General features: G+C 22.2%; 7 protein-coding genes across 7 annotated transcripts, besides 1 other annotated feature; 4 read left to right on the top strand and 3 right to left on the bottom strand.

Moving 5' to 3' along the window:
• Positions 1 to 26: 26 nt before the first annotated feature.
• Positions 27 to 430, bottom strand: EHI_128490 (uncharacterized protein; the record flags this gene model as incomplete). The annotated part of the gene is made up of 2 exons (XM_001914080.1): positions 27 to 57; positions 177 to 430. The coding sequence occupies 2 exons, from the start codon at positions 428 to 430 to the stop codon at positions 27 to 29; spliced, it is 285 nt and encodes a 94-aa protein (XP_001914115.1).
• Positions 431 to 1,553: 1,123 nt separating this feature from the next.
• EHI_128480 (Ras guanine nucleotide exchange factor, putative) lies at positions 1,554 to 5,126 on the top strand (the record flags this gene model as incomplete). The annotated part of the gene is made up of 1 exon (XM_646415.1): positions 1,554 to 5,126. The coding sequence occupies one exon, from the start codon at positions 1,554 to 1,556 to the stop codon at positions 5,124 to 5,126; it is 3,573 nt and encodes a 1,190-aa protein (XP_651507.1).
• Positions 5,127 to 5,443: 317 nt separating this feature from the next.
• Positions 5,444 to 6,478, bottom strand: EHI_128470 (uncharacterized protein; the record flags this gene model as incomplete). Its single annotated transcript, XM_646416.1, has 1 exon — positions 5,444 to 6,478. The coding sequence occupies one exon, from the start codon at positions 6,476 to 6,478 to the stop codon at positions 5,444 to 5,446; it is 1,035 nt and encodes a 344-aa protein (XP_651508.1).
• A 3,084-nt stretch (positions 6,479 to 9,562) lies between these two features.
• Positions 9,563 to 10,276, top strand: EHI_128460 (uncharacterized protein; the record flags this gene model as incomplete). Its single annotated transcript, XM_646417.1, has 1 exon — positions 9,563 to 10,276. The coding sequence occupies one exon, from the start codon at positions 9,563 to 9,565 to the stop codon at positions 10,274 to 10,276; it is 714 nt and encodes a 237-aa protein (XP_651509.1).
• Positions 10,277 to 10,756: 480 nt separating this feature from the next.
• Positions 10,757 to 10,989: a repeat region.
• An 823-nt stretch (positions 10,990 to 11,812) lies between these two features.
• On the bottom strand, positions 11,813 to 12,601 carry EHI_128450 (proliferating cell nuclear antigen, putative; the record flags this gene model as incomplete). Its single annotated transcript, XM_646418.1, has 1 exon — positions 11,813 to 12,601. The coding sequence occupies one exon, from the start codon at positions 12,599 to 12,601 to the stop codon at positions 11,813 to 11,815; it is 789 nt and encodes a 262-aa protein (XP_651510.1).
• A 44-nt stretch (positions 12,602 to 12,645) lies between these two features.
• EHI_128440 (cell division cycle protein 123 homolog, putative) lies at positions 12,646 to 13,694 on the top strand (the record flags this gene model as incomplete). The annotated part of the gene is made up of 2 exons (XM_001914079.1): positions 12,646 to 13,267; positions 13,324 to 13,694. The coding sequence occupies 2 exons, from the start codon at positions 12,646 to 12,648 to the stop codon at positions 13,692 to 13,694; spliced, it is 993 nt and encodes a 330-aa protein (XP_001914114.1).
• A 1,328-nt stretch (positions 13,695 to 15,022) lies between these two features.
• On the top strand, positions 15,023 to 18,241 carry EHI_128430 (protein tyrosine kinase domain-containing protein; the record flags this gene model as incomplete). The annotated part of the gene is made up of 1 exon (XM_646419.2): positions 15,023 to 18,241. One exon carries the CDS (start codon positions 15,023 to 15,025, stop codon positions 18,239 to 18,241), a length of 3,219 nt encoding a protein of 1,072 aa, XP_651511.2.
• Positions 18,242 to 20,065: the final 1,824 nt, after the last annotated feature.

Below are 20,065 nucleotides of genomic sequence, written 5' to 3'. Positions count from 1 at the left end.
AATAAACGATAATTTTTTGTATTGATTTAATTTGAATTATCTTTTCTATTACAATAACTTCTTTATATTCAATTGTTATAGTTAAATGAATAAGATTTCTGTAATTATTAATTCCTTTAATAAATGAATAAATAATAGGTCGAGTTATTCTTATTTTTCTAACTTTTTCTGCAAACCATTTTGTTGAGAAAACTGTTGTAGGCAATCCTTTGTCCCATGTCCCAATTTCCATTAATGGCATATTACCTGCTTCTTTCATTTTTGGTGTACAAAATGACTTTGAACAATAATATGTTTGAAGTGCTGGAAATATTTTATTTATTTGACTGAATGTGTAAAATTGGCTTAGTTTGTATGGATTAATAAAAACTGTTGCTATTGCCTCTCCACATTTTTTGTTTATTTGATTAAAATTACATACATCATCCATTGTTTCTAAATAGAACAATACATTCTTTAAAAAGACATTTTCTAGACGAATAGTTGTCATACAATTGGATGAATAAATATTAGTTTTTAATTAAATTGAATAAATATCAGTGTTTAATGTGATTTTATTGAGTTTTTCTTATAAAAATATATCATTCTTCTTTGTATCTTTTTTAATTAAATAAATTCTTAATTTAACTAGTTTCTTATTAATTTTTTATAAATTAATTAAATTAGTTTTTATCTCTTAATTTACTTTTTTTTTAGATGAGAAAATTTAACATTCTTTTATTATTTTTCACAATGAAATATTATCTTTTTTAAAAACAATACAAAACACTTGTTTTATTCTCTAAAAAAGTTTAGCAGAAAAGAAGAGAGTGTTGTATAAAATAGATAATATTCTTAAATAATACACATTTTAATTATTAAAATTAAGAGAAATAAAAATAAATATTTAAAATTTAAATATCATAAATATCAAATTATAAGGAAATTTAATAATGAAAAAAAAACATTAAATATAAAACCTAATTTTTGTGAAAAGAATATATTTTAATAACTGAATTTATTTGATATATTTCTTCATTTAATGATTGATATTAAAAACAAAAATAATAATAATAATAAAAGTAAAATTACTTGAGTAAAACCCATTCAGGGTAAAAAAATTAGTAACAATACTTTCAAATAAACAAAGAATGATCAATCTTAATAAAGAAACTTTTCAAATATTTTTCTTTTTAACTATTAAAATTTTTTCTTTGTAAGTTGTATTCTTTTTAAATAGTTTTTTTTTTTATAAATTTTTTTTAAGTGAAAAGGTTAGTGTGACTAATAAAGTAAACTAAGAGTAACAAAAATGTCTTTTTGTTAATTGTTTAAGTTCAAAAGATTAATTTGTCTTTAACAAGAAACAAATAAAGTGAGTTATTAGTTCACATGAATCTTCTATAAATAGAAGATAAGGATAAAAATCAAAAACAAAAAGACCAAAAAAGAAGAAAGGAGATGAACGTCATGTTATTTTCCAAAGAAAGAAATAAAATGATTTGGAGGTTTGACTAAAAAAACAAAGAGCTTTTAAGTACTTTAAAGAATAAAAATCAATTTTTATTAATTGAATGTCTACACCACTATCACCGAAGAAATTTAGTCCAACAAGTCCTATGAATTTATCAATTTCGTCTCATCATTTATTATCAAAAAATGGTAATAGAATGACAAAATCATGTGAAAATATTACCATTAATCAAACAAGTAAATCTACACCAGTTACTCCAGAATTACCTAATAGTTATTTAGGTAATGCAATCCCTTTTACTACTAAAGTCAGTCAAGGTAAAACATCAAGTTCTTTAATTAATGAAATGGAAACAAGAAATGGATTTACATTTAATTCACCACGTGAAACATGGAAAGTATCACGACCAAACTTTGCTACGGTGAGAAAATATGAAAATCGAAAAGTAATATTAGAAGGGGATGTTGTTAAATATGCTACATTAGAAGGGTTAATTGATTATGTCATAAGTGAGCAATGTGATGAAGAAATGAGAGATACTTTTATATATACATTTGGATGTGTTTCAGAGCAAAATATTGTTTTAAAAAAATTATATGATAAATATGTTGATAATATTGGTACATCATCTATATTAACTACAATTAGTAGAATTATTGAAAAATGGGTAAATCAAATGTGGAATGGTTGTGATAATGAAACAATTCAAATATTACAATCATTTATTTCTTTATATAACCTTTCTGGTGACACTATTGCTAAACATAAATTACAAGATGGATTAGAAAGAAAAGAGTTTATTACTACAATAGTAGAAGAACCAGCTGGAACTGGTATGAGTTTATTTACATCAATTCCAAATTTTCTTTTACTTGATCCTTTGATGATTTCACGACAAATTACACTTATTGAATGGGAAATGTTTAAAGCAATTAAACCACCTGAATTATATGCATGGAATAAAAAAGATAAAGAAATAAATTCACCAAATATCTTTAATTTTGTTCATCATTTTAATTCAATGAATGATGTTTTTGTAAGGCTTTTACTTAATGCACCTGATGTTAGTAATAGAGTTTCTATTGCAAAACAAATACTTGAAGTTGGTAATGGATTTATTATGTTAAATAATTTTAATGGAGTGATGGAAATTGCATCAGCATTTTCTAAAGCATCTATTCATCGTCTCCGTTTAACAAAAAGATTTTTAGGAGAAGATGGGAATTGTATTTTTGATAAATTAGAAGAAATTACTCAAAACTCTAATAATTTCAAAAATTTAAGAGAATGCCACCGTAAAGCAGTTGGTGCAACATTACCTTATCTTGGAATGTTTCTTACTGACTTACTTTTTACTGAAGATATGACAAGTTCAGCTGTAAGTGCATTTGAATCAGTTCAAAATAAAACAGAGACTGTGTTAATTAATTTAGATAAATGTAGAACATTAAGTAAAGTAGTTAAAACAATTGTTCAATATCAACAAACGCCATATTTAATTAAAAGGTCAAAAGAGATTTGTGAATATATAGAGGGTTTAATTCAAGACCCATTAATGGGAGATGAAGAGCAATTTAAAATGTCTCAAGAAAAAGAGTCAAGAGAATTTATTTGTAAATGTAATGGGTTTAATTTACAAAAAGTATATGAATTTGAACACCAAAGAAAATATTCATTAATTCATATTCTTAATGGTAATAAAAATGAAGAGAAACTTCTGCCAAGAGAAGTTATATTATGGGTGTTATTACCAGCAGATGAAGAATCTTATAATTATCCAATTAAAATTAAAGTATCATTAGATACTCAAATAAAAAATATTGTAAAAGAATTAAGAGAAGAAAGTTATGAATTTGTTTTAGCCCCAACTAAATTACTTCAGGTAGGTGCTACATTACCAAGTAAATGTACTGTTGAAGAAGTTCTTTTACAAACTGAAAATTATAGAAATGATCCTGAAGATTTTTTTGCAGTTTATTCTAGAATTGATGCAGTATCATTATTATTTGTTTGCAAAAAAGGAAGTCCACAATTTATGTTAAAATATAAAACAAATGTTGATCCATCAAAACCATTAGCTCATGCCATTCCTTCTCTTGTTCATTTATTTAGAACAAAAGATGATGAATTTGGATTTCTTCAATTAGACAATAAATGTAAAGCAATTCAATGGATTAACCCATTTGCTACAGCTTCACTTTGTTGTGATTTGAGTAAATTATTAGTAATTCCTGTTCAATATTTAAGTATACCTAAAAATAAATTATTAAAACGTTGTGTTCCTCATCCATTAAATGATACTTTAATTCATGTACTTACATGTTCTGGATATAATTCAAATCAATTTCAATCAAAAAGTTCATTTGTTACTTATACTGTAGTATATTCAGATGGTTTCTTATTCTTTTATAAAATTAAAAGAAAACCATCATTAATATTAAATATTGGTTATTATCAATTACGTTTAGTATTTAATCCAAAGACAAAAACACCAAGTATTCTTTTAACAAAAGCAATTCAAATCACTAATCAAGCAAAAGACGTTCCTACATATGCATTATTAACTGATGATATAGAAAATACAATGAGATGGTATCATACTTTTTGTGGAGACTGTTTAAGTAATGGAAAAAAGAGAATGCTTGGAATGGATATAGATGAAGTAGAAAGTGGGTTATATGAATGTCTTATTGATTCATTATATCTTTCTCCAAAACTAGCATGTAATCAAGAATTATTTGATATAAATTTACTGAATAAAATGGAAATTATTAATGATTATGAAGAAAACCAAAATGTTTATTCATTTACAATAAAAGAATTGTCACAAATTCTAATTGTTTGTCTTGATCTTCTTCCATCACCTTTTATAAATGATATTCCAAATCAATTAGTTGATATTGATGTTATTGAATTTAATAGTACAAGAAAAAAAAGAATTGCTATTGGAATAGCTAAAGTAATGATGAAATGGTGTGATAGAAGAATTAAATTATTAGATAAAGTAAGTTGTACATTAGCAAAAGCTTATTTAGGAGATAGAAATAAAACAAAAGAAATAAATGAACTTTTACCTAAAATTGAAAAATTAACAATACCAATAGATGAAAATAAAGAAAAAAGAAGAAGAGAATGTTTAACAATAAGTATTCTTAATGAAGAAAATTTAAAATTACTTCAAGACACTATTAGTGAAATATTAATTGAATTAAGTGGAATTAGAATTATAGAAGAAGGACAAATTGGAAATAAACAAGTTAGAAATAAATATATGAAACATATGAATAAAGAATCTTGTCGTCAAACAATGAATTTAGATAGTTCAGGAATTCCTGATAATATGATTAAAGTTATTTTTAAATCAGAAGAAGATGAAGGAGATGAACCTATTATAGACGAAACTATTAATGAAGTAGAGTCTATTGTTTCAGAACCTATTCCACAATTAGGTTTTGAAAATGAATTTCTTTGTAACTTTCATGAAACTTTAAATCAAGCTAATCCAAATTTTGGTTCATTTAAAAATTCTTTAGATTTATTTAAATTACATTCTCTTCCATCATCTTCCGTTTCTATTAATACATTCAAAAGAACTAAAGACATGGAAAGTCCTAGACAAACTGCATTAAAAGGATTGTTAATCAAAAGAAATAAACCATTAATGTTACCATAAAATACATTTCATTTATATTTGTTTTGGTATTTTATTTTGTTAAATACTTTATAAAATGAAATTCATCATAAGAAATTAAATTCTTTGTAAATTTTTGACAAGGTATTATCTATTTTTTTTTTATAAAATATTATTAATGAATAAAATTGTAACTTTAACATATGAAATTTTAATTGATTTAGATTTGTAACAAAAGAAAACAACAGAGATGAATTATCGTATTACTTTTAAATATAAACAAAAAAGTATTGTTAATTAAAAATAAAAAATTGAGTAAAAAATTGTTTATTTAAAAAATCGTGTTTTTGTTTTAATTGTTATGTTAATCTGATAGCAGAACCTTTAACAACTAATTTATGTCTAATAACAGGTGAACAGTTTGAATTTCCAACATACAATGACTTCTTTTTAGAGTCATACCTACTTCCTCCTCTTAATTCAAAACAAAATTGTTGATCACATTTAACTGTCGTTGGATTTAAGAAATCTAATTTTCTTGAAGTGTAAAGATAACTTAATAATGCTTGATCATATCCCCAATATTTCAAATATTTTTGTTCCATTGACTCTGTTAATACAGTTAAATAATCTACCATTTTATCATATCCTCCAACTGTAAATCCTGCATTAACTATCAAGGTATGATTTTTAGCATATTGATAAGCTATGTCTTCTCCAAAGAATTGACGGATCCATCCACGATTCCAAGAATCTCTAAAATCATTACATTCAATATTTCCTCTTTTATTTATTAAACATTCATATGACAAATATAATTCATCTTTTGAAAATGTAGCAAATGCGTCTCCAAATAAAAATACATCACGGATATCTGATAATGCAACACGGTCATATTTTCCTTTATTTTCTTTTAAATAATTTAACCATGCAAAGAACCTAATAATAACACCATTTCCCTGAGGTACATTTTTTGCTTGAACAACTTCTACTCCACACTTATTCAAATTTTCAATAAAGTCTGGTGTTGGTGGATTACCAATTAATACAAAAACTTTCTTTGCATTTGGGATAGATTCTAAATTCATTTTAAATTGACCATAAACCATTGCCTCTGAGTCTTTCCATTTTTTTACTTGAGGAAAAGAACCACCAAGTAATAATATATCTCTTTCATTATTTTTTTCACTTTTAAATACTTTAGAACACTCTCCATCATAATTAAAGTTACTAAGATTAAATCTTGTTTGAGTGAGAAAACTTGGAGCATCAAGTGACTGACGGAATTTAAAATTGAGATCAGCTGCAGGAAATATAAATGTAAAAACAGTTGATGTTATACCAAGAAGGAGTGATCCAACAACAACCCGAAGAAGCCATGGAATTGATACCATAAGAATTTAACTTATAAGTTCAAAAAAAATTATTGAAAAATATACAAAGTATGTTTATTAAAAAAGTCTTTTTATAAAAAGAAATAGAAATAAATCAAATAAATAGAATCATTCCACTCAATCTTTTCATAAAATCTCCGTGTTTTATAATTGAATAGAATTTTAAAGAAATTATTCAAAAATAAAATTGGAATTTCGTCTTAATCTCTTCTTTTATTTTTTTGCACTTGAACTTTTTAGTCGAAGAGAAATAAAATTTTTGTTCAGATTTATTCGCATAATATTAAAAGTTTCATATTTTTGAGAACTATGTTATGAATTATTGCTCAAACAATAATCTGTTATAGTCTTAATAGAAAGACAAATAAATTGTTTAATTAAGAAATAAAGTTGCTGTATTAAATTAATCACATTGTTTTTTTATTCGTGGGTACAAATACTTTTTCTGCAAGTATTTTTTAATCTTACGTTGACTAAATTCATTGGTTTTTCAAAAATAACTTATAAAAAAATCATAGGAAGTTTAGACTAGAATCGATGTTTTTTTTTATACAACAATTTTATGGTAAAATAAAATATTCTTTTTTTTTATTCTTTTTTTAGATTTTTTTTTAATTTACTCAAAGTAAAATATTTTGAATTAATTATTTTATTTATTATTTATTAATATTTTTGTTGTGACTACAATATTTTAATTACTCTTATTGCTATTTCTAAGATTTATAGTCATTTTTTTATTATCAAAATTATTATGAATGAAAGTATAATATGTATATATTACTTCTTATGTCTTTTTTCATTTATTTTTTTTTCAAAATATTCATTGTTATTAATTGTACTTATATTTTTATTGCTCTATATTATATATTCGGGGGTTATTTCTATTTATTATTATATTTCATCTTTTAAATAATGTAATATATTTGTAAATTCATCTTCATTTAAAATAAATTTGTTTTATGATGGAAATACTGATATTAAAAAATGAGAAATATTATACAAATATTTTGTTGTTCAATGTGTTTGATAATAATTCTTTTCAATAATGAAATAATAACATTTGATGTATTAATGATTTATACTCATAAATAAAAAAAGCAAACCAAAATAAATATCATAATGAAATTATACATATAAATAAAAAAAACAAAAAGGAATAAAATGTTTTTCATCAATAAAATAATATTAAATATTTTGCATCATTAAATTAGACACTTTTTATTGAATACTTTTATTTTCTTCAATAAAAAAATACACCATTTATTTCATATACTTGTGTTGTTACAATGGCATTGTTATTATACAAAGTATATGTTAATGTTAACTTTTGTTCATCATCACTTGATATTTTAAATCATTCTTGATCTTCAAACACAAAATCTTTTGAAATTTGTTTTACTTTTGCAATTTCTTTACTGATATTTAAAAGAGAAATTTTTTGTTGAATTGCTTTTTTATCAATGATCTTCCATTCAGACATATTCCAATTATCATATCATTTATTTATGGTCTATTTTCTTTCTCTTCTTTAATCTTAATTTCTTCATTATTTATTGTATCTTCAACAGTAAAACATTTTTCATCTTTTATATTTATTTATATCTTCATTTCTTGTTAAAAATTGTTGTGAATACTATTCTCTATTACTATTTTCAATTTGTGTTGTGAATTTAGTGGGTTATTTGAAATGAATTATCCATTCAAATAAAATTATATTATTAATCTTACCATTTAATTTTTAATAAGTTTTGTTTTAGATTAATTAATGATATTTCAGAAAATGAATTGGTTATTTAATTATGTTATTTTTATGATTGTTAATTCTTATAAACATCTTTTGTTTTATTACTAAACACTATTATTTTAATATTTATTCAGTTTTATTTTAATATTTCAATATGATTATAATTGTAAATTGCATATTCATGAAATAAAATTATAATAAAATTATCATCAGTGTAAAATTACAATGATATTTAATTCTTATTCATTCATTTTTATCAGTTTTATTGACTTGAATTTCTTTGAATTAAAAATAGATAAAACCAATCGAATTATTTTGTATTATATTTCAACTTCTTTTGTTTATTCTTTTAATTGTATTGTTAATACTTTTCATTATTTTATCATTTCAAATGTCATTATTCTGAAATTGAAATAAAATTAAATATGCAATGGTTGTAATATATAAAAATTTTGTCATTTTTATTTCAATTTTTTTCTTTTTCCTTTATCTTTTTTTCATTTGTTTTTCTTTGATTAAAAATGAAAATCAGAAGACACTACAAAAAATATAATAACAAAAGAATGAGAAATTTACATTAATAAGAAATATAAATAATAGAATAATGAATTAAAATAGATACTATTTATATTATAATAACAATTAAATTATAGGAATTATTTCATTCATTTTCATCTTCTTATATATTTTAATAATTCAAATAGAAATAAACAATATCATAATAGAAATAATGAATGTAATTCAATTAAATAAAAATATGATGAATTAATAATAAATGAATTACAAATAAAATAAAATAAAAAAAGAGAAATAACATTATAATGATATAATTCATTTAATATCATTATTAATTTAATATGCAATGAATTAATATGAATATTATATGTATTAAATTTACAATTAAAGTCAAATATGATATTACATTCATTTATATTAATAAATATGAATTATATAATGTTTTATTTAACAAATAATAAAAATAAATTAAAAAATGAAATTTCTTAATTTGAAATGATTGAAATAAAGAAAGATAGAAATAAATACATTACATTCATTGATTTGTTCATTTCTTTATTATTCATATTATCAAATTTTTGATATATTTATTAATTGAATATTTATCATTTGTAATTTATAATTCGTTTCATTTCTATGATATTTTATTTATTTTTTATTCATTTCATCAAATAAATAATAATTTATTGAGGTATAAATTATTTGTTATTAATAATTTATATTAAAAAAAATAAAAAGAAGAAAAAATGAATGACGATTATCTTAAAAATAAATTTTAGTTTAACTCAAAATAAAAGAAGAACTAATAAAATAATAAAGAAAGAATGCAATTAGGTTGTAATGAAATAAAGATAGTATCAAAGTATTTTAAAGATATTAATGATTTTATTAATTTAGAAATGGGAGTTAAAAGATTTAGAGGAAATATGGAACGATTTCATTTTAATCCAATTCCATTGAATCAATATTCAAGAAAATTGTTTCCTAATATTGAAACATTTCATATTTATAATAAAGAAGATGAAATATTTAAAGATGGAAAAATATTTAAATATGTAATATGGTATAAAGTGAATTATTCAAAATATTTAAAAGAGAAAGAAGAAGGAAATATTTGTAAAAATATCGAATACACAAAAGAAGATAGAGAAGAATATGGAAATACAATACCAATAGAAGTCAATTCACTTGGAAATAGATGTTTTAGATGGTGTGGTGATATTCAATCAATTAATATACCAACAAATGTAAATGAATTAGGAAATGGATGTTTTTATGAATGTTCATCATTAACATCAATTAATCTACCACCAAGTGTTAGTAAAATAGGAGATGAATGTTTTTATAGATGTTCATCATTAACATCAATTAAAATACCAACAAGTGTTGGTAAAATAGGAGAATATTGCTTTTATGATTGTTCATCATTAAAATCAATTGAAATACCACCAAGGGTTAATAAAATAAGAGAAGGATGTTTTTGTAATTGTACATCACTAACATCGGTTACTATGACATCATCAGTTACATCATTTTGAGTTGGATGTTTTTATCATTGTGGTTGTGAAGAAGAATAAAACAATACCAGAATATTGCTTTGAAGAATAAAGAAAAAATAAAGAAAGAAGATAATTGAATTTTTTAAAGAATAAAAAGAATGTTTATTTTATAATTTAAATGATAAGAAATACACAATAAACAAATTAAATGATAATAAAATAAAGAATAAAATATCAAATGAATGAAATGAAATCATTCATTCATTATTTATTTAATTATGATGTTATGATTATTCATTTTTATTTTATTTCATTTTATTTGATTGTTTCAATATGTTGAATTGATATTTCATCTTGTATTAAATGATATTTCATTCTTTATATTTGTTTTGTAACAATTTTATTCTTTATTTTTATTCTCCTTGTTATTTCTTCTTTCTTATTTATTTTAAATATTATTTCATTTCACATTTTTATATTCTCTCTTCTTCTTATTTTATTGTTATTAATGTATAGAGATCGAAGGTGGTATGTCTGAAACACCACACACAATCCCTAATACAATTCAAGCATTGACTCTTCCAATTATTATCTGGTTATGGCAGTGTATTTGAATTAGAAATGTATTAGATAATGCTACAAATAGTGCAATAATTTATTATGGTAGAATATTACATGGTGTAATATAAGGAATTACTGAAGTGTGGATAAGAAGACTAAAAGAAAATTATTCAAAACAGTAAAATAAAAAATATAGTAAAAAGAAGAGAATTTATGAAAAATAAAAAAGAATAGAGAGAAAAAACTAAATAATACCATAAAATAAAAGAATTTCAAATAAGATTGAATTAATAATATAATAAATAACAATGAAAGAAATAATAAACAAAAATAAATGATTGAATTGTTAAATTAAAATAGAGGAAATGTCTATTTTAAATCATTTTTTAATACCTTATGTAAAAGTTTTCATAATAACTTATAACCCTATTGTGTGTATACAATGTCTCACTCTAACAGGTTTAAATGAATAACCAAGTTATTTTAATTCAATGTACGTAATTTAATAATCAGTTTTATTAGTATAAATTGGTAATATAAATTTAAAGTAGTAACAATGACATAGTCATATGAAAAATATCATAATAATTCTAAAATAAAAGAATAATCCAATTATATTTATAAATCCTTGAACCAATACTTATATAGAATAATATATTATTTTTTTAATATTTTCCATTATTTACTTGTTATTTTATAAAAAAAAAATATGAATATTCTACTATTAGGAAAATAGAATTTAAAATTAATTAATTCATTAATGAAGATAAGTTTAACATATTCAACATGTTATATAATCAACTACTCTCATTATAATATAATGACAAATTCAAAAAAAGAATATAACATTAAGTTGATAACTCTTTTGTTCAATAACTCTGTCATTATCTTTCATTTTTTAATAATATAACTTTCATTTCATTTTTTGGATTAAAAATAAAAAATGATGTTTCTTTGAAATTGAAAAAGAAAATAAAAAAAAAACAAAAATAATAAATGCATCAAAGAAATTAATTACTCTTGAGGTTCATCTTCTTCATCAAACTTTGGTGCTAAGTAGAATTTTAACACACAAGCTTCTCCTTTAAATTCCATTATAAGTGGTGCTTGTCCACTTAAAGATAATTTAACATTATCAGCCAAAGGGGCAGATTTAGCAAATTCACTAATTTGTTTTAAAGCAAATGAAGCAGTAACATCTTTATTATGTTCTATTTGAAGTCCATTAGAGTCAACATTTTCAAGAGCAGAAAGAGTCATACAAGTTTCACACATAGCACCTTTAGTAGTGAGAGTGACTTCATTTTTAGTACATCCAATAGTAATAGAATCATCTCCAAGAGCACTAAAGTCTTTTGTAATTTTGAGGAATTCTGCAGATGAAAGTGTAATAATAGCGTCAGATTGAAGTTCTGGAATTTCAACACTTTCTGCTTCAATATCAACTAAATTTAAACCAAATTTCATTGTTTTATTTGTTCCTTCAGAAGTAATTGATAAAACAGCATCATCTACTTTTTTAACATCTAGAATTAATCCACAATCATTGTCAAGTGCTTTAAGTATTTTAGATAAATGTGTTAAATTAATTCCTAATGTAATTGGTTTTAAACATTGAAATTCATCAAACGCATCAGTTTCTATTAAAAGCGATACTAATGATACATGAGAATTATCCATACATTGAACTGCTATTCCAGCATCACTACAATCGAAATTAGTTTTGTCAATAGTAGATTTAAGTGATTCAACTACTCTTTTAAAAAGAGCTGCTTCTTTAAATTTGGCGTGGAAAGCACACATTTGAACTTGAGATCTGAGATTTTTTAGTTCTTAAAAAAGATAAAATGAAACCCTCGACTGTTCAGTCATTATTTCAATCAATTCTTATTGAAGGAGAAGTAGTTGAATTAGATGAAGAATGTATTAAAGAAATAGAAGGAGATGTCAAAAGTAATTTTACATGGAGTGGAATTGAAGAAATAAAAGAAGAAGAAGAAGAAAAAATATTTGAAAAAAAAGAAAAAGAAGAAAAACAAAAAAAAGAAAATTGGAAAAGTGAAATTGAATGGTTCAATCAAATAATCGAAAGAAACGTCCAATTATATGGAGGAGTTTTTTTAAAAATTAATGGAAAAGCATTAGTTGATGCAGAGTGGATGAATGGTAGTTTAAAAGTTTGTAATGGAAATGAAGGAATGATGTTATTACAAGGTTCTGAAAGAGTACAAGAATTAATTGAAAAACATAGACAAGAAGGAAAGACTAATGAATTAGAAATTCGAAAATTTGAAGAGATTCGAATTTCTGATGAGTTTAGATGTTTTGTAGTTCACAAAGAACTAATTATTATTTCACAAAGATATAATGATGCATATGAAGTTAAAATTCAAGAAAGAAAGAAAGAAATTATAAAGAAAGTTAATGAATTATTTGAAATTATTAAAAATCATCATTTTTCTGATAGTTGTTTGTTTTATTTAATTAAAATTATTATAATTTAATATGAAATACTTAATTTTTAGATACTTTTGATGTTGTTATTAATAACAAAATAAAAGTAATTGGATTTGATGAAATGAATGAACGTAGTTTTGAAGGAATGACTTTTAATAAAGAAGAACTTATGTTAAATGCTAAAGATATTAATGTAGTTAAACCTTTATTAAAATATGTAGAAGATTCAAAACATATCATTCCTACTGTAAAACAATTTTATGGAATACCTGAAGAATTTTATGATGAAAAAGTATTAAATACATTCCTCACAAATCCTTCAAAATTAACTTCTTTTTATTATTTATGTTCAAATTGCGAATTTTTAAAATTAAATAATTCTAAAATTAACTTTGAATTTATAATATTAAATGAATTGATTCATTTTATAACTTTTTAGTTTTAAGACAAAGAATATCAATGAAAAATTTGAATAAAATTAATGATATGAATAATAATTAAGAGTAAATAAACTTTTGGCTGAAAACTTTATTTAGATTTTTGTTCTCTACACAATTTTGTATTGTTATTTCTATGACAATATAGTATATAAATACTTTTATTGATTTTTTTATTGGTTAGTTGAAAACAAAATAAAACAATACTTTAAGTTGTTGATATTTCTAACAACTATTCAAATAGTAAGTACTTTAAGATAAATGTTTATAAAACAAGAATTAGTTTAGGGTTAATCTAATGAATATACAACTAATAATTTGGTACGAACAATTCTAAATTATTTGTTGTTTTTAAAGTAAATAGCAAAAGTTTAGAATTATAATTTATACTAATAAATCCAAATAATAACATTTAAAATAAGGAAATATAGAAAGACTATTTACTTACTACTCATAGAATATTATTTATTTCATTTACATCTTTACTTGAAGCTAAAAAAAATTACATCTTACAAATTATTATAATAAAAACAATATTTATTATCACACATAAACATTATCAATATTTTCAATTAAACATCTGTAGATTAAAAGTTACTTTACTTCAACAAAAAGTACTTAAATTTATTTATTATTTCATCATACAAATTGAATATCATTCATCATTTTCAAAGTAAAAAATATTTTACATTTAAATAAACTAAAAGATTCAATTTATGTCATGAAATACATTGATTTATTTTTGGAAGAAGGAAATTTAAATTAATTGGTATTTATACAACAAATTAAATATGATATAAAAATTTCTTATAAATTTCTTCTCTAGTAACTAATTCATTAATGACAATATATCACTTAATATTAATGAAAAATTATATCATCCTTCTTATTATAAAAACACAAAATTATTGTTTCTTTGAGTTGAACTATATTTCTAAATTATTAAAACGATAAATGTTATATATAACGATATTTATTAAAAGGAAAGAAGTGTCGAAGATTCTTACAAAATGTAAAAATAAATATTAAAAAAGTTTGATTTAAGTTTTTATCGTATCAAAAAAAAAGAGGAAAACAAAATAGTATTGTTACTAAAAGAGGATAAAAGAAATATAAAAATCACAAGATATATTAAGAAATTAAAAGAAAATTTTAATATTAAAAAAAAAAACAATTAAATTGAAACCCCCCTTAAAATAAATAAAATAATCAAACAAAAAATAAATAAAATTCAGTGAAATTGAAATTGGGAAAATTGACTATCAAAATGGTTTTTTTGATCAAAAAACCCTTTTGAAAGAACTACACTTTTTTTTAATAAAAGAAGAGGATGCACTTAATTAGTTATTTTATATATATTCTTTTATTTTCTAAAAGTCAAGGATTTCATTGTAGCCCAGGCTGTACATCTGAGTGTATTGCAGATTATACATGTCTAGATTCATGTTCAAGTGGATATGAAAATGATCATTCATGTGACCATTGTACACCATTTGATTCAACTTTAGAAATTTCTGAAACAAATCCATTATTTTATAATTTTGAAGGAATGTGTTCATTAATAAATCCTTCTAAAGTTACAAAGAAAAAAACATTAATACCAGATTCTATTACTGAACTCAAAAATGAAAAAAGCATAACTTTAAATTTTGATAGTACAACTTTTTATGACTCTGGACCTTGTCATTATAAAGACTCTAATAATCAAATGATTTATAGAAGAGGCCATTGGCTCTTTATAGATTTTAATAAAATTAATACAATAACAAAAGTTATTATGTTTAATGTTGCTCATAATAATTTATCAAATAAACAAGACGTTAGAATTGACTCAACTGACTCAAATCAAAATGATAAAACATTTAGATGTTTTGCTATGGATATTTTATCATCTGAAGTTAATTCAACAACATTTCCTATACCAGTTCCACGTTTTGTTACATCTAATCGTGAACATCGTTTATACTTTTTTGTTTATGTAACAGATGATCAAAATACTTCAGTTACAATATCTATAAAAGCAATGGACAATTATAGTCCAAGAAATGATTTAGTAATAAACCAAGACATATTCAATGCATTAATGGCAAATGGAGGATCAACAGAAATAATACTTGATAATACTCAACAAGGTCAAAACTTTTATCCTGCATGTATTTCTGATAAATTAATGAAAGGCCATTTCTTTGAACAGAATGTTGATTCAAGATATAGAATTGCTGTTGATGTTTCATTTGATAATAGAATAAGATTTATTCAAGAAGTTGATTATAATGATATTAATATATGTAAACAACTTTTTATTGGACAATTATTTGGTAAATCAAACACTATTGAAGGTTATAAAAATGGACTAGTAATTTCTCTTGATCCAAAAGCTTCAAAAGGAAAAAGATATACTTTATTCACAGATCAACAAGACAGTAATTTTTCTATTGTTCTTTCTGCTATATGTCCTGATGAATGTAATTATGATAAAGGGCATGGAACTTGTTCTACTCGAGATAAAAAATGTTTATGTGAAGATGGTTATGGAGGTGAAAGTTGTATATTAAAATGTTGGCACAATAATACATGGCAACCTAAAGGAAATAATGGAAATGGTCAATGTTATTTTGGAGAAAAAGGATGTCGAGATGATTGTACTTGTTCAGAGAATTATATATTATCTGGACATCATTGTGTATCAGAGAAATGTCTTAGTTCTGTTCTTTCTGGAGATTTAGAATGTTTTAGAGGAACAGAAGGATGTCTTGAGAATTGTTATTGTGACCCAAATGATTATATATCATATTTTGGAAGTTGTAAGAAAAAGACATGTGGAAATGGTCAAAGAGATAGTATTCTGGATAGTAAGGGACATGAAATTGGAGAAGAATGTGATGGAGGAAAGAATTGTAATTCTTTATGTTATTGTATAGAAGGGTATGTTCCAAGTGATGATGATCCATTATCTTGTCAAGAAAAGTCATCAGCAACAACATATTTACATGTTGGTATTGGGTTATTATGTGGACTTATTGTTATTATATTTATTGTTATTATTATTGGAATTATATTATATAGAAAGATTAAACGAATAGATATAAGAATATTTAAATTACAACAACCAGTGTATTATTATTATATTTCAGGAAGTAAAAAAGTAGATCCTGAAGTAGATACAAAATTTAAAATTAATCCAGTTTCATTAGATTTTGGAAATAAAGATGTTCCAACAGAAGTATTTGATACACGATTTGAACGAATGGAAATTAAAAATAAAAGTGGAAATAAATATATGTTAATAATCTTTCATACTCCAAATAATCCTAAATTTGTATTTAATTTTGAAAAGCAAGTTACTATAATAAGACCAAGAATAACTAAAGAAGTTACTTGTTATATGACTCTTCACTGTACTACAAAAATCAATGATATAAAAATTCCTTATTCTGTTTGGTTTAGTAAATCAAAACATACACTAAGAGAAATAACTGTTTTATTAAAAGAAAAAACATTTGAAGAATGGACTTCTACAGACCAAGAAACAATGAATAGGTTATTAAAAAAAGTTACTTCAAGATTTCATGGAAGTCTTACAATTGATACTACAGCAGCATCATCTACGCATATTGATTTAGATGAATTAAATTTAATAGAAGAGCCTATTGCAGAAGGAGCAATGGGTAAAGTTTATATAGGTTGTTATAGAAGTGTTCCTGTTGCAGTTAAAATGTTTCGTTGGGAAAATTTAACAGAAGAAGAAACATTAAATTTAAAGATGGATGTTATTAATGAATGTGTATTAATGAGTAAATTACGTAATCCATTTATTGCAAATTATATGGGATCAGTTACATATTTACCACAAGTTTCAATGGTAATGCAATATTTTGTTTTAGGTTCATTAGGTGAATATCTTAGGAAAGATAATGAAAATTTTATTAAATTACCATATAAACTTAAAGTTAAAATGTTATTTGATACTGCAAGAGGAATGCAATTTTTACATGAAAATAGAATTATGCATTTAGATCTTAAACCTGATAATCTTTTAGTTAATTCTTTATGTTCAGAATCTCCATGTTGTATTAAAATTACTGATTTTGGTACTTCAAGATTTACTAAAAGTAGTTATAGTAATGAAGACAAAGGATTGGGTACTCCAATATATGCTGCACCAGAATGTTATAATGATAAATATTCTTTTGCAAGTGATGTTTATGCATATGGTGTAACAGCGTGGGAAATCTTTTATGAAGATGAACCTTACAAAGAATTTAAGTCTTTATTTGAAATAAAGGATTATGTTCTTCAAGGAAAAAGACTTAAAATTGATGATTTTATGCCTTTAAATTTAAAAGAACTTATTGAAGATTGTTGGAAACAAAAACCTGAAGAACGTCTAGGATTTGAAAGAGTTTGTAATTACCTTGTCCTTATCTCATCCTCACTAGAAGATGCTAGTGCATTAGATGAAGGTGTTGATCTATCTAAAATTGAGTCTTTAATTGTTAAAAGAAATGAGCGTTTAAATACACTAATGAATGAATCACAAACAAAATAAATTAATTGATTTTTTTTATTTTTTTAACTATTAGTATTATTATTGCATTTCTTAAAAATTATTTATAAATTAAAATTTAACTTAATTTAGTCTTCTATCATTTTAATATATTTATTGATTTATTCTTTGATTTAGTATTTACCATTTACTACTACAATGTAGTATTGGTTGAAAATACATATTTCTTCTTCTATTTAATTCTAGACTGATTTGTAGTTAGAATATTCAAACAATCAAACTTGTCTTTTTAAAACAAAAATTATGATGTTCGATAGAAAGTTATAGTTCATATAAATATTAGCTTATTGGTTAAATTTTGTATTTCTATCTCTAATAATAAATCCAAATGACAAAATAAATGATATTTATTTGATTATTTATATTTGTATTCTTTTGAAATTTCAGATTATGAAAATTATGGTTAGAATAATCATCCAAGATCTTTATTGTTACTCATTTCTATTGTTAATATTTTCATAACTTCTTGTTTTGTTGTTTCTTATTAAGTACATTCTGAATAGTTTTTCCAACTTTCATATGTTCTACACATTAACCATAAACAGAATAATTTCTTTTTGTTATATTTTTCTCTTGTTAGTGATGTAGAGAGCAAGAAAATAAGCAAAGAAATAATGAGTCTAAATAATTTACAAAAAAGAAAAAAGATGCAAAATATTTTGCATCCATAGAATTTTCCATTTAATATATTTTGTTCATAAAATAAAAATATGATAAATACAGGAATTGTAAATATTTATGTTTATATTTTATAATCATTTGTATTCATTTTGTATGAAATATTAATGAAATAGATGATTTGATGAATCATATTTAATTATTTTAATTATTTTAATTATTTTAATTATTTTAATTATTTTGTTTATATGTTATTTATTTTTATTCTTTTATTTATATGTTATTTATTTCTCTGTTTATAATATGTATATCATTGTATTCTTCTTATTATCTTTATATTATTATATTATTATATTTTTATTATTTTTATGTTTATATTATTTAGATTTTCTTATTGTTATTCTTTTCTATTTAGATGTATTTTATTATTTGAATATTCATCTTTATCATTTTTATATTCTTATCATTTATATGTATTTTCATTTTATATTTATTCTCTTTTGTTTTATATTATTTTTATATTTTATATTTTATACTTTGATTTTATTATTATATCATTGATTATCATTTCTCGTTTTATTTATCATTTATTCTTGTTATTCTTTTGTTTTTCTATATTCAATCTATGTTATATATTCATATCATATTCATTTATATTTTATCAATTATTACATGTTATAATAACATAACGCTTATGATTGAATATATAATAAACATCATGATGAAGTTATACACATAAATAATAAACATAAAAATAATAAAATATTTTCATCCATAAAATAATATTAATTATTTTACACAATTAAATTAGAAACTTTTATTTCATATTTCTAATTTTTACAATAAAAATACACTTTTTATTTCATTCTTTTCATATTTTATTACATCTTTGTGATTTATTACTTTTTATATTCTTTCTTTTTGTAACATTTGTTTTTTCGTTGAGCATATTTATTTCATCTAAACAGTTGATGATTATTGAAATAATTTGTAAATATATATTATCAAAAAAAAAATAAATGAATGAGATGAATATGATAATCAATATTTATTTTAATTAATTATCAAATAATGAATTTGATATTATTATAAACTTTATCCTTTCTCTTTATTCTTTCTTCTTTCAGTTATTAATAATATTATATTATTTTGTATTTATTATTTAACTTCATTCATTATCTTTCTATT

The sequence above is a fragment of the Entamoeba histolytica genome, genomic scaffold, assembly GCF_000208925.1.
Source record: "Entamoeba histolytica HM-1:IMSS scf_1104750518251 genomic scaffold, whole genome shotgun sequence".
Classification (NCBI taxonomy): domain Eukaryota; phylum Evosea; order Mastigamoebida; family Endamoebidae; genus Entamoeba; species Entamoeba histolytica.
The sequence above is the reverse complement of the archived record's forward strand: the minus strand, read 5'-3'. Positions and strand labels throughout refer to the sequence as shown.